This window comes from Trachurus trachurus (genome assembly GCF_905171665.1).
Source record: "Trachurus trachurus genome assembly, chromosome: 2".
NCBI classification, from domain to species: domain Eukaryota; kingdom Metazoa; phylum Chordata; class Actinopteri; order Carangiformes; family Carangidae; genus Trachurus; species Trachurus trachurus.
The window spans coordinates 1,528,366-1,542,816 of NC_139914.1; the positions used below are offsets into that span (position 1 = coordinate 1,528,366).

Consider the following 14,451-nt stretch of genomic DNA (forward strand, 5'->3'; position numbering starts at 1 on the left):
TGAGAGAGTGAAGGGATGAGAAGACGTTTCTCCTCCATCCACTAAGAGGGAGTGGTGCGCCGCTGCAGCAGCAACAGGCTGCAGCGGCTACAACTATCATTTTAATGTCTGAGCGTGCGCGACAGCTGTCCGCGTGCACGCGCCTCCTCCTCCTCCTCCTCCTCCTCCTCGTGTATTTCCGTAGTCTGGCTCAGTTGGAGCAGAGATGAAGGGACGGAGGATTACTTCCACTTCCACTCAGGACGCAGCAGCAGCAGGACCAGCGCAGTGACGTGGACCAGGACCAGGACCAGGACTCGAACCCGTTACGGACTTAACTCGCTGTCTCTCCCTCTCTCCTTTTCTAACCCGGGTTAAACTGGAACTGGACTCATCCCGGCTCCGCTGGCTGTCTTCCCGTCGGTCCGCACTGAGCCATGAGCCGGCGCAGCGCAGCGAGGACCGGCTGCTGGCGACCAGGATGGTGATGATGATGATGGTGAGGAGGAGGAAGAGGAGGATGATGATGATGAAGATGAAGGTGAAGGTGCTTCCCCGGCTCCACGCGCTCCTCCGGACACCTGAACCGGTCTAAGATGCCACCGGGATCCGGCGCTTGGCACGAGAGTAACCCGGGATAGTTTTTAGTTTAGTTTAGTTTTATTTTGTTTTTTTACAACACACAACTGCAACAACTACTACTACAACTACACACACACACAGACACACACACCGCAGAGCTCCGACAGCCGGGACCAGCGCGCGGTGCGCCGGGGAGCGGAGGCGCGCGCAGCGGGGACAGAGGAGGATCCGCAGAGAGACAGGTGAGTCCAGCGCGAGCCCTGAACCTGTTTCCGGTTCAATCACATCAACTACTCACCTGTAGCCTGACGTGCGCGTGTGGGGCGTGCATGTGCGTTTTTATTTATTAGGCTCCGGCTGCGCGTTACAGTCAGAACAACTTGTTGCGCACGTGTCTGGATGAAAGCGTGTTCATGGTGCAGCTGCAGACAGATGTTGGTGAAGACTCGAGACCATGTGTCTGTTGTTTATTGAGGATTCCCAGTAACCGACACACAAACAGGCTGTCTGGGTCCTTTTCAAAAAGTTCAAAATAAAACAACAATACACAGATCCAGTTACAATAAAAAGAAAGGAAAAAAGGAAAGAAAAAGAAAATTCTCCAAATGACAACATAAAAGACTAACTCTTCAGTCTGAAAAGTGACTTTACATGTTTCTTAAATGCTTTTTTACTTGGAATAGTCCTAATATTTAAAGGAAGAGTGTCATAACTAATGGCAACAGTGCTTTTCATTGAATTAGTTCTTGGTCGTGGTATTGCGAGTAGACCTTGAGTTGAAGCTCTGGTACTGTGGTGGTGAACATCAGCATTAGAACCAATCTGATTAGAAAGAGCTGTAGGATACTTGCTGTGAATAATGTTTCAAATAAATAACAATAAACTGCTGGATAACCTTCAGCAGAATGCATTCGGTCAACACTAGATCTATAAGAACAATCAAGAGTAAGTCTACTGTAGCTCCGGGTGATGCTGTCTGCAGGGCCGGCCCAAGCCTCCATGGGGCCCTAAGCTAAGTCTTTATTCTGGTGCCCTAGCTCTATTACTGCCAATAATACTATTTCATTTTTTTACGCTGTCATGAATCATCATATCCTGGCAGGTTTTTACCCATCGACGGTTTTTATTCTGAAATGGCACCAAATTCAGCTAAAAGTGCAGCCTGGGGTTGATTTACATTTAATCTTCAAATTGATATAGTAATAGACTAAAAGTAACAAAATAAACCAACAGACAATGCATTTACTGTAAACACATCATCTGCTTTTTAATTTTTTTTGGTTTTAAATATACTGCAACGGAAAAGTGCAACATTCTCACCGTACTAGACACAGTAATAATCTCACTCTATTTTTAACCTTTTCCCGCGCATCACCGCATCAGTTTAATATGTCCTATATGTTTTAGAATGGACTACCTCCTTCGCTGAGATCCATATCTTCCTATTCGCTCTTTAAAAAGCAGCTAAAAATACTTATCTTATATTCTTGAATTTCCCACTCTCTCCATATCCCACATCCTCACTCTGTCTTTATATGATTTCAATCTATAAGTTTTTTGTACCTTATTTCTATTGTCTCTATTTGTTACTTATCACTTTGTTCTTTATCTCTCCATTTTTGCTCTTTTTGCTCATTTTGCTCATATAATGTTGATTATGTATGCACTTTATCTCCTTTTTTCTCTCTCTCTATGTTTATATGTTAGCCATAGAAATTTGTGACACTCCTTGTCCTTGTACCATTGAATATAAATGTGTGCTAAATAGCCTAAATAAACCTGAAACCTTTGTAATTACAGTGTTTCTCTAAGGATCGACAAAAGTTACGCACTACAATTTTAAAAAGTTGTTTGTCTGTGTGTGTGTGTCTCCCCTCAGGTCGGCCGTGATGCTGCTCCCGCGGCTCCCGGTCCTCTCCGCGCTGCTGCTGCTGCTCCTGGCCGCCGGGCGCTGCACCGCGGCCGCGCTGCTCCGAGGCTCCGGGCCGCGGGCCGACGGTCGTCTGGACGACGGCCGCGGCGGCGCGATGGAGCTGAGCGGCCGCCACCACCGCAGCAGGACGGAGCCGGCGGCGGCGGGACTGGGCGGCGTGAGGGTCGGCCGCTCGCACCACGGACTGGGTCAGTACCACGATCAGTACCACCATACCGATACTACCATAGCATGTAGTCTAATGTTTTGTACTAGTGGGTAAACTGCTTTTTAGGTGGTAAACCGTTCACTGGTGGTTCTCAAACTTTTTTACATTAAGGACCCAAAATTGACACAAATTAGACCACAGACCCCCACTGGACAACATTTTGTGGCAAACACCAGAAATACACAAACAATCAATGTACGTTTAAATTAGGCGTACATTTTTGAAAGATTATGGAGAAATTTCTGGAAAAAAGTGGTACAATTTCTCCCCAAAAAGTTGGTAAAAAGTGGTAACATTTCTAAAAAGAAAAAAAATAGTAAAAAAAAAAAAAATTCTCAAAAGAATTCTAGAAAATGTGGTAAAATTTCTCAAAAAATAATAGAAAAATGTGGCAAAATTTCTCTCTCAATAGAGGGGCAAACAATAATACAAAAAGGGGTCAAATTTCTTGGAAAAAAAGAAAAATTGAGAAGAAACTTGTAAAATTTCTCAAAAAAATTCTTGGAAAAGTGGTAAAATTTCTAAAAAAATAAAAAAATAAAATAAAAAAGTCAAACAATAATTTCAAAATTGATAACATTTCTGAAAAAGTATCACATAGACTACACCACTGATCCTGATACTGCAGTATTGATCCTGATACTGCAGTATTGATACTGATACTGCAGTATTGATACTGATACTGCAGTATTGATCCTGATACTGAGAGTATTGATCCTGCAGCGCTCTGATAACACATTGTAATGATGAAGTGTGATAATATCTATCACAGTGTGGTCTGTGGTTACTGACCCAGGACCAGCTGATGAATGAATGAATGAATGAATGAATGAATGAATGAATGAATGAATGAATGAATGAATGAATGGATGAATGAATTAGACCTAGTGTAACTTGATGAATGATTGATCTATCAACTTTATTGACAAAACTAGAACCAACTGGCTCGTTAGAGTTGTATTTCTGTAGCTATAATGTGTTTATTTCCAACATCGCGTTCTTCTGCAGGACGGTGCTTTCCCCTTTTCACTTTAAAATTGTCAAAAACAAAAAACAAAACTGATATTGGATAAAATACTTCCTGTTTAACGTCAGGCCTTTTAAAGAAACTCTTTCATGCTACTGCAGGAATGACCTCAGATCAGTTTCCTCCTCCTTGTTCATATTTATTTATGTTTTTAATCAGTGAAGTGAAGTCGAAAGGAGAAAACCAGAGCTTGTAAAGGAGCATTTCACGGAACCGGTGTCAGTTTTCAGTCTCAACATGCAGCCTGTGTGTTTCTCCTTTGGGTAAATAAAGCATCCGTTATGTAAAACCATAACACAAACACTGGAATGAGGGAGATGCCTCCGAACTGAGGCAACGCTGCTCCACTTCAGGAAACTCTTTGTTGTTTGGACGAAGCTCCACTTTAACTCATCGGTGCGTTCACAGCTGCTCCATTAGTGACCGGTCTCCTCCTGCTCTTCATCCTCCTCCTCCTCCTCTGTCCCCTGTTATCCCCACAAAATTGAGACCTCTCCACACTTTTTTTTTTCATTCAAACAGTGGAAACTTGACTCATGGGAAAAATATCTTATCACTGATTGAAACTTCACCGCGGCTTCATCATCGTGTTTACGGCTGCTGCTCCTGTTTAGAAAGAATCAAACCTCACGCTGACAGAGTTTTAGACTTTGTTCTGTTCGTCGTCGTGTTTCTGCAAAACTTCTAAAGTCAAGAAGTTTTCATCTGGTCCGTCACTTTATTGCGTCCTCCAGAAACACTTCCTGTTGTGTCGTTGCAAAGTGTTTTTACTCAAGTTGACCCCTAGGGGCCACCGTAGGAGGGACCGCTGTCCGTGGTGCTGAACCCGGGACCACGAGTCCTGGTGACACGTTACAATGAGGTCCAGAAAATTAGAGTAGTTACTGAGGAACTGATGAGTAGTTACTGGGGAACTAATGAGTAGTTACTGAGGAACTATTGAGGAACTAATGAGTAGTTACTGAGGAACTAATGAGTAGTTACTGGGGAACTAATGAGTAGTTACTGAGGAACTATTGAGGAACTAATGAGTAGTTACTCAGTAACTACTCATTAGTTCCTTATTAGTTAGTCTGGATGTAGGTCGACTCTCTGAACAGAACCAGCCTCCAGACCTGAACCCTCTGATGGTCGTGTCATAGATGTGTATATATATCTATGTGGTCATGTCATAGATATAGGCTACACGTCGTGTATATCTATGTGGTCATGTGATGATGTCATGGCGTTGAGCGTCACTGTGACCTCGCTGCTCTGACGACACGTTTAACGTCCTGAACAGAAGAGTCTCCCAGACAACGACTCTTTGATGACATGATGATGTGTTCATGTTCATGTCACAAGTTGGGCCCTCAGGAGTTTCTACATCAACGTCTTCACGTCTTCTCTCTCTGACGTCCGTAAAACCTCCGGACCGTGAAGCTCTCACACGGCCGGCGGCGGCGTGAACGACAGGCGTTGATTTACTGACGGTTGTTGAGGCGGGAACAGCTTCAGGGTCTGAGTCTCATCACTGATCTGACCAACAAGGGTCAAAATCTGCTTTTATTCTGAAAGGCACGACTCAGAAAACACAGATTCAGTTCGTGTCCCTTCAGAATAAAAGTCAGACTGGTAAAAAAAAAAAAAAGAGCAGCGAACACACAGTTAGATATGATCTGATGTGTGTGTGTGTGTGTGTTGTTTGTCTTTCAGAGGGTCACCCCAGAGATCCAAAACACAAGGAGAAGTTCATCAGACACCTGACAGGTGAGCACACACACACACACACACACACACACACACACGCACACACACACACCTGTCTCAGAGCGAAGCAGCAGGAGGAGGAGGAAGAGTAAACTTTTACGTAGACGTCTGCTTCCTGAAAATACCATTATCTGTGACGTCCCTTCAGAATAAAAGTCCATAAAAATCCACTTAAAGTTAGTTAGTCAGTTAGTTCAACATTTTGGCAGATTGCTTGATGAAAAACTGTCCCTTAAGGCAACGTGCATCAGTGGTTTTTCATGAATTTCCCTCTAAAACAACTCTGTCTGGTAACGTTGTGTTATTATCTCATAGCGTGGTGAATGTGCAGGTCACAACTTGTCCACCAGAGCGTTGTGGAGTTGTTGGATTGTGTATTTGATGAGTTTGATGAGGGAAACCAAGAAATCCCATAATGAGCCTCCGTAGCGTAGCTCTGAGCAGCTCACGGCTCTGCTCCGCCGTTCTAAAAATAGGTTGCACCGACAGTTAAAGGTAACGAACCTACTGCTATTATGACTATAGGGATTATGGCAATGGGCCAATTTGCCAAAATGTTGAACTATCCCTTTAAAACCATATTTTCAAAATAAAACAAACAGAGCTGTGACTTTATTTTGTAACCACGAGCAGCAGGGAGAGATCGGAGGATGATCCCTACTGACCTTTACGTGTATAGTATATATGTGTGTGTGTCTGTGTGTGTGTGTGTGTGAGGTTGAATTAATTAACACCTGTGACAAGGTGTGTGTGTGTCACAGCTGCTGCTGCTAACGAGCGTCCTCCGTCCAATCAGAGCCCAGTTCTCAGAGTGTGTGTCCGCTCCGTCCTCAGGTCCGCTCTACTTCAACCCCAAGTGCAGGAAACATTTCAACAGACTCTACCACAACACCAGGGACTGCACCGTGCCCGCCTGTGAGTACACACACACACACACACACACACACACACACACACACACACACACACACACACACACACACACACACACACACAGACAGACATCAGTCGCTGGTTCGATTCCCCCTCGGTTTTACTGTGTCATGTCGCTGCAGGAGTTTGTTTGAGATTGAAAACAGGATAAGACTTGTTTCAACACACACACACGCATACACACACACACACACAGACACACACATGCACACGCACACGCAGACACACAGACACATTTTTGTTCACACACACTCTCTCCAAGATAAACACTGAGATGTATGCATGATTTAAGATGAGAGCTGCTGCTGTTCTGACACGATTACACTGATAACACTGTAACTGTGTGTGTGTGTTGTGGCCTGTTGATTCGTGCAGGCATTTTCTTCAGTTAACATTGTTGTGAATGTAGCAGCTCGTTTTTCAAATTATTAAAAGCTACAGGCGCTGTGGAGGCTCAAAAAAGTCAAACAATTAAAGGAATAGTTCACCAAAAAATGGAATTCCGACACAAAATCGTCCATAAAACTACACAAAAACCATTTAATATTCCTCCACACTGCTCGTCCGCTGCAATCCATGTGTTCTGAAGGGATGTAGTCCAGAGTTTACTGGAAACAACGTAATTTAGGACATTTTTACAGCCTGAACAGTCCTGGATTGAATTTACCTGGTGCAATACAGGACTGTTTAGGCTGTAAAAACCTCCTAAATGACGTAGTTTCCAGTGAACTCTGGACTGGATTGCAGCGGATGAGGAAGATTAAATAGTTTTTGTGTAGTTTTATGGACGTTTTTGTGTCGGCCGCTATTGACTCTCATATAAAGATTTCGTTGTTGGACTATTAAACTAATAGTTAAATTATTCCTTTAAGGAAATTAATGTAAAACTCCATGTTGCATGTTGGTCGTTGTCACGTTAAAGCAGATATCAGTGGAATGTTTTTGTTAATATAAGTCCTAAATAGTCCTATTTTCCGTCAGCAATCACTTACATGAAGTATTTCAGCCTAAACACGAGTCTCTCCGTCACTCTGCTCTGCTGTAACCCGAGGAGAAAATTTTCCTTGTGGGATACAAGTGTTATCCAATGAGGAGAGAGAACGGCATGAAGGGCTGTGTGTGCAGCCAAGGGATGCGCGTGAATGTGGTGACGTAGCACGAGGACCAATTGATGCCTGACAAGGGCGGGGGCTGCTAACTCATGGTGCGTTCAAAGAAACTCGTACTTTGTGTTTTTCCTTCCTGTGAAGTCATACCAGTTCGATCTGGTACGAGTTCACGGGTCGGAAGTTACGAGTGGCCGTTATAGGGAACTTTCACAGACAACAGGATGGTAAAAACACGAGCTACGGGTTACCTGGAACGCTACCAAGTCGTAGTTGTGACTTGAAGCTGTAACTTACGGTTTCAAAAGCCTGCCTTGAACGCAGCATTAGCCGAAACGGCCGTGAAGCTGATATCTGCTTTAAACGAACCAGGTTTATTAAAACAAACTCACTTTGCAGATTTTAGTTGAACACACGATGCCCGATCTCTTTATTATTTTGTCTTTTTGACACTTTTTGTGGTTTTTGTAAAGAGTGTGACGATGAAGCACCTGAACCTTGTGACGCTGCCGCCGCTGCAGCTCGTGACTCGACTCTCTGTTGTTCTGTGCAGATTATAAAAGATGTGCTCGTCTGCTGATCCAACTGGCCAACAGCCCTCGCTGCACCGAGAGATAAACACACACACACACCGGCACAGCCACACACGGTAAGACAACACAACACAACACAACACAACACAACACAACACAACACAACACAACACAACACAACACAACACAACGCGGTGGAAGGTGAGGACAGGCAGAAGCAGCGTTCACCTGATCGCAGCGTTGATACCAGAATAAAGAAGCGTATTAACGTTTGTTCTTCCCCTAAAGGAACGGCTTTGATTCCAAATAAAAAAAATTATGAAATGAGAAATAAAAAAGTCAAATGTTTTTTGTGCTTTGTTTTCCAAACGAGTGTAAAGTTTGTTCCTAAAACAGTGAGAACGTCAGTGTGAGGGCGGCGGGCAGCGGGCGGCGCCGGCGGCGGAGCAGAGCAGAACAAGCAGCAGAACAATGTGACGACTGTTGAACCAAAGTTAAAGTCCAGAGAGAAAGAAAAGAGTTGATCTGAACCAAACGACGAGAGGAGAGGAGGACCAGGAGAACCTGAGGAACTAATGAGTAGTTACGGAGGAACTAATGAGGAACTAACTATTAGTTAATGGTCAGTTCTTCAGTAACTCCTAATCAAATTACTGAGGAACTAACTATTACTTAATCATTAGTTACTTTTTTTGTACCCTAAAGTAAAGTGAGACATCAAAATGAGTAACTACTCATTAGTGTCTTATTAGTTCCTCAGTAACTACTCATTAGTTCCTCATTAGTTCCTCAGTAACTACTCATTAGTGTCTTATTAGTTCCTCAGTAACTACTTATTAGTTCCTCAGTAACTACTCATTAGTTCCTCAGTAACTACTCATTAGTTCCTCAGTAACTACTCATTAGTTCCTCATTAGTTCCTCAGTAACTACTCATTAGTTCCTCATTAGTTCCTCAGTAACTACTCATTAGTTCCCCAGTAACTACCTTATTGTACCTTATTGTAAAGTGTTACCGGCGAAAACTCAATTTAATTGAAAAGTTGCATCATGGGAAATGTAGTTCCCTGTGTTTCTGGAGCATCACCTTCTCCATTGTCTTTGTTTACAGCCTCTGACAGACGCGTTGTGTTGCCGTGACAACGAGGAGCAGAGTGGCGGTAGCGGCGGCGGCGGAGCATCCCGACCAGGAAGTCGGTGGAGGTTTACCAGCCAATAGAAACTCTCCTGTGAGGTCATCATCGTCCTGCAGCCAATGAGCTGGGCCGGTGGTTTCTGCTTCTTTCCTCCCTCGGCTCCGTTTGAACTCAACGTGTCGTTAGTGAACTGACACCATGACGACGACCCTGAGGAAGGTTAGAGGAGGAAGTCGCCTCGCCCTTTCACAATAAAAGCCTCCAGCTGGTTTGACGGTGTAGAGAGGCTGAAGGGGGCGGAGCCTCAGTCGAACACTGACACATGACTCAGGTCTTCTTCAGCTGCTCTTTGACTCATCTTCACAAAAACTTCAAACCTGCAGCACCTGATTTTGTTTTTTTTGTTCACTTGTTTTCAGCAGAAACAAGTTTGACCTCCCCGACCACTGGTTTTACTTTACTCTTCTCTATTCTCTCCATCCGACCAGACTCTACTACTCAAACGGTGGATTTCTGTTCCTCTGGACCTCGATGCTTCTCCTGGTTTCTGATGGACAAGAGATTTATTCGCCCTTAGAAACTTTTGCTCTCGTGAACGGACGTCTTCTTCCTGCTCCGGCAGAACAACAGTGTTTTTTCCCGTGTTATATTATTTTTGGACGACGGACGGAATTATATTTAACCTTCTACTAGAAGCTGCAGGAGGACGAAGGACACGGACACTGAGATGTTCTCTCAGCCTGAGGCAACAATCGTCCAACATGCTGAATGTCTTATATGTTATATTATGCATAGTTATAATGATAATAATATTAATATTAATAATAATATTCCAGTGTATTTATATTGAAGCTGCCGACACGTGTGAGGAACAGAGCTTCTGCAGCTCTGTGTGCAATATGTACATACTGAAGGAGGAATAAAGATGCACGTTTGATATACATCACTTCTCCTTCTTCCTTTGGAGACTCTTCAAGGGATAGTTCAACATTTTGGCAAATTGGCCCATTGCCATAATCCCTATAGTTTTTAATTGTCGGTGCAAGCTATTTTTAGAACGGCGGAGCAGAGCCGTGAGCTGCTCAGAGCTACGTTACGGAGGCTCATGGGATTTCTTGGTTTCCCTCATCAAACTCATCAAATACACAATCCAACAACTCCACAACGCTCTGGTGGACAAGTTGTGACCTGCACATTCACCACGCTATGAGATAATAACACAACGTTACCAGACAGAGTTGTTTTAGAGGGAAATTCATGCAAAACCGCTGATGCGCGTTGCCTTCAGGGACAGTTTTTCATCAAGCAGTTTCTGTATTTCCCTCCCATGAGTCTCCGTAGCGTAGCTCTGAGCAGCTCACGGCTCTGCTCCGCCGTTCTAAAAATAGCTTGCACCGACAATTAAAGCTAACGAACCTACTGCTCTATTATGACTATAGGGGTAATGGCAATGGTCCAATTTGCCAAAATGTTTAACTATCCCTTTAAAAGTTGGTCTTTGTGCAGGATTTCAGCTTCTTTTTACTGACCCTGAACTTGAGGGAACACCTCACCTCATCCTGCAGTTTAACGTCTGTCTGGGTGAACCCCCCCCCCCCCCCCCCCCCACCTCACCGGTCCTGATCAGAGCCGGAGTCGCCACGCCAACGCCAGTGTCGGCGTCTGCAGCCTCTGACAGGGTGAACCACATAGCTGCTGTGTTGACTTTGGCTGCTGCTGCTGAACGGTGTCGTGTTTAAAGTGAATATTTCCTCCGAGCTTCTCCCTCAACACGACGACGACGATGACACTTTGAAACTCTGCAGTAGCCTCAATGTCTTATTGATTTATTTATCTGTATTTTAGTTCCTGATTGATCTGTGGTAGCGTTGCCACGGTAACGGCTCCTTTCAACAGCAATAGGCCTAATGATAATACTGGTAATGATGATCTATATACATACACATCTACAGTCTTTTAATAGTAATTAAGCAAACTGTCAAAGGTGTGTATGTGTGTGTGCGTGGTATGAATGTGTGTGTGTGTGTGTGCGTGCATGGTGTGTGTGTGTGTGTGTATGTGTGTGTTTGCAGTCGGACCAGCTCGGCTACAGTTTTGGCAGCAGCCGATGTTCATCATGTTACAAACACACACAACAACAGGAGGCCTATTTGTAGCTGCTGTGTTGTCTGTGCTGAACACACACACACACACACACACACCATGCACATACACACACTCACACACACACACACTCATCTGTGGCTTTTTTTATTTGCTTCAGGAGTCAGAGCAGAGACAACACACTGAGCCAGGTGTGTTCAGAGTCAGACTGCTGCAGCTTCACTTCACTGAAATCTGTTAAAAACACTGTCAACAAGGCAGAAACATGACACTTATAGGCTATATATTTATGTCTGTCCTAAATAGAAAATTCATTAAATTATAAGCTTCCCTTCAGAATTTTTGCAATATAGGAAAAAAACAAACAAACATGGAAAAAAAAAAGTGAAATTAAACTTGAAACTAAAGAACAAAGTTAACAGAAAGTTGTCGTATCTTTCAGATCCCGCCACTGGTTCCTGTGTGACAGTCGGTCGGGGTGGAGTCTACTTCCTGTGAAGCAGCAGAGCCTCACCTGTTCTGGATGAGCTCATTGTGAGTAATGGAAAAAATTAAAATCACGGTAGTTACTCATCATACAAACCAGAAGAAGAAAATGTAAAAAAAAACCAAACATTTTATATTAATTTTTAGATATTATGTGTGTCGTCAAACAGCTGCTCTGCTCCTGATGAATGTTTCTCTGTGTGACGGAGTTCAGCGGAGGTTTGGGAATCGATCCAGTGTGCGTTCACATGATACAATCAGAGGAATAAAACCTGACTTCCCACAGTCCACATGACTGCACACAGGGCAGAGCGTCTATTTAAAACCCAAGTTTAAGAAGGAGACGAAACAAAGGATCAAATTAAAGTTGTGTCAGTTTTAATTCACTGGTATTTAGAGCAACAGTTTCAGTGTCAGTGGGGAAAACCCAGGAATCAATTGTATTTATATGAATATTATAATAATCCTAATAATAATATCAATGAAAGAATAGCTGACTCATAATTATAAGTTGCGGATGAATAGTTTAGTAATATTGATAATTATATTATAATCACACAATGTGAAGCGTTATTGACCTAGATGACTTGTTATCTGTGGCATGTAATTGATTAATTAACCAGTGAACCGACTTCTTTTCAAAACCACCTGTTTAAAATCGCTTCTCTCGCCTTTCTGCACAGTTTTCATTCATCATTTTTATTTTACTGATGTTTTGAATGTTGTTTATTGATGATTTTGTTTTATTTGAAGTGTCCTTAAGTGGCTTGAAAGTATTAATGTCAATCAGACGTTGTCGACGTACGACGAACCAAAACTTTATTTACTTTAATTCATCCAGGTTGACAGTGTTAGGGAGGGAGGGTGAAAGTGATACGCCAACATTTTTTTTTTATGTGTCTTGCCTCACTCCCGAGTCCATGACCAGCAGATAGACACCATCCTTTCGACTGTGCGTGCAGTAACAAGGCAGATAGAGCCGTATCGCCCGTAATTAGCTTAGCTCAAACGCTGGAAGTGTATGGGTAGTGTTAGCCTGCCTCCTACCCGAGTGGAAACCAGCAGTCAGAAGCTGATTTCATTTTAGCTCTAAACTCTGTAAATATATCACTTTATCAATATTTCAAACATGTTTAGGTGAGAAAGTAGCCGTTTAGATCAGCAGTGTGTCGTTAATTTGTGTAAATACCAGCTGTTTACAATTTTGTTCAGACGATTTCGGCGCTACTCAAGCTAGCCGTTGTGACCAACGCACTTCCGGTTACTTTCACAAAATAAAACACCCGTTGCCCTTTACAAACAGAAAACCATGACGATAGAATTTGTGCTTTTACTTTGAAATAGGAAGCTAACCTACCCTCGATGTAGCTAGCTTGAGCCAAAATAAACCGTCTTTGCTTAAACCCTCCGTTTTGACCGATCTCGTCCGAGAGAAATTTCTCCCACGGGAGACTAATAAATGATTTTGACTTTGACTTTGTTACCGGCATTTGACCGCTCAAGATGCCTTACCAGAGAGTTTTGTCAGCTCTGAGACGAAGATCGGCCCGCCGGTTTCCATTTAGAGTTGCTGAAGAGTTTCTCTGATGACTTTAGGTGGAGGCAGGCTAACACTACCCATACACTTCCAGTGTTTGAGCTAAGCTAATTACGGGCGATACGGCTCTATCTCCCTTGTTACTGCATGCACAGTCGAAAGGATGGTGTCTATCTGCTGGTCATGGACTCGGGAGTGAGGCAAGACACGAAAAAAAAAGTTGGCGTATCCCTTTAAGTCTGAGCGCTGTAAACTAAAGGTTTAATCCGCAGCGAGGATGTTATATTAGTGATTTATTGTTGCACAATGCCGTCACAGTGAAACAGTTGGGTAATTACGATGAACAATAAAGGAACATAAAGTACTTTGCTGCATGTGGTTCTGAATTAAAAGTCAGAGTTACATAAAGCAGCAGCAGAAACAATAGAAACAGTGAGAGAGGAGCGGTGCTGGGCCGTGACTAACACCTGTGGCAGGTAATGACTAATCTGTGATGAATGACACCTGAGTGTGTGTGCCAGGTCTGCGCTGCTACTGTCTACATCACAACACACACACACACACAGTTTCAGTCAGTTGCTCCACACACACACATTAATTTCTCCCACAAGCGTTGTTTTTTTTTAAATAAACACATTCTTGTGCTTCTACACACACAGATACACACACAGACACACACACACACACACACACACACACACACACACACACACACACACACACACACACACACACACACACACACACACACACACACACACACAGGAGCTCCTCACATTCGCCGCATGTCCCACATACCAGGGCGGGGATGTTTGATTGACAGCTCGGTGGGGGGGGCGTGGCCGGCGTGACCCAGACTGCAGCGATGACATGAGACTGGTTCGTTAACAGTCTTTCACTAATTGTCACAGCTGCTGTCGTGTCCTGGTTTCACTCCCCACGTCGACTTCCAGATGTTTCTGTTGATGTTTTCTATTCTGTTTCTTCTATTTTAGATCTTTTCATGCAGGTCGTTTCCCCGACTTCACCCTGAATGACCTCGATGTCACGTCCACAACTAAACCACAACTCTGCTGCTCCGACCTGACCATTAGTTATACGCAGAGCGATTGTTATATCAATCGCTCTGGTTATACGTCT

The 14,451-nt window shown here is 43.5% G+C and overlaps 1 protein-coding gene across 1 annotated transcript; it reads left to right on the forward strand.

Moving 5' to 3' along the window:
- The first annotated feature begins 226 nt into the window (after window positions 1–226).
- Window positions 227–9,823, forward strand: LOC310996224 (uncharacterized protein). Its single transcript, XM_083985607.1, has 6 exons — window positions 227–803; window positions 2,441–2,682; window positions 5,425–5,478; window positions 6,313–6,393; window positions 8,071–8,166; window positions 9,161–9,823. The coding sequence occupies exons 2-5, from the start codon at window positions 2,451–2,453 to the stop codon at window positions 8,133–8,135; spliced, it is 432 nt and encodes a 143-aa protein (XP_083841733.1). The 5' UTR covers window positions 227–803; window positions 2,441–2,450; the 3' UTR covers window positions 8,136–8,166; window positions 9,161–9,823.
- Window positions 9,824–14,451: the final 4,628 nt, after the last annotated feature.

Coding starts and splice junctions, on each gene's coding strand:
- LOC310996224 (XM_083985607.1), top strand. CDS start 2,451: ATGCTGCTCCCGCGGCTCCCGGTCCTCTCCGCGCTGCTGCTGCTGCTC. Junction 5,479..6,312: donor GTTCATCAGACACCTGACAG/GTGAGCACACAC, acceptor CTCCGTCCTCAG/GTCCGCTCTACTTCAACCCC. Junction 6,394..8,070: donor GGACTGCACCGTGCCCGCCT/GTGAGTACACAC, acceptor TGTTCTGTGCAG/ATTATAAAAGATGTGCTCGT.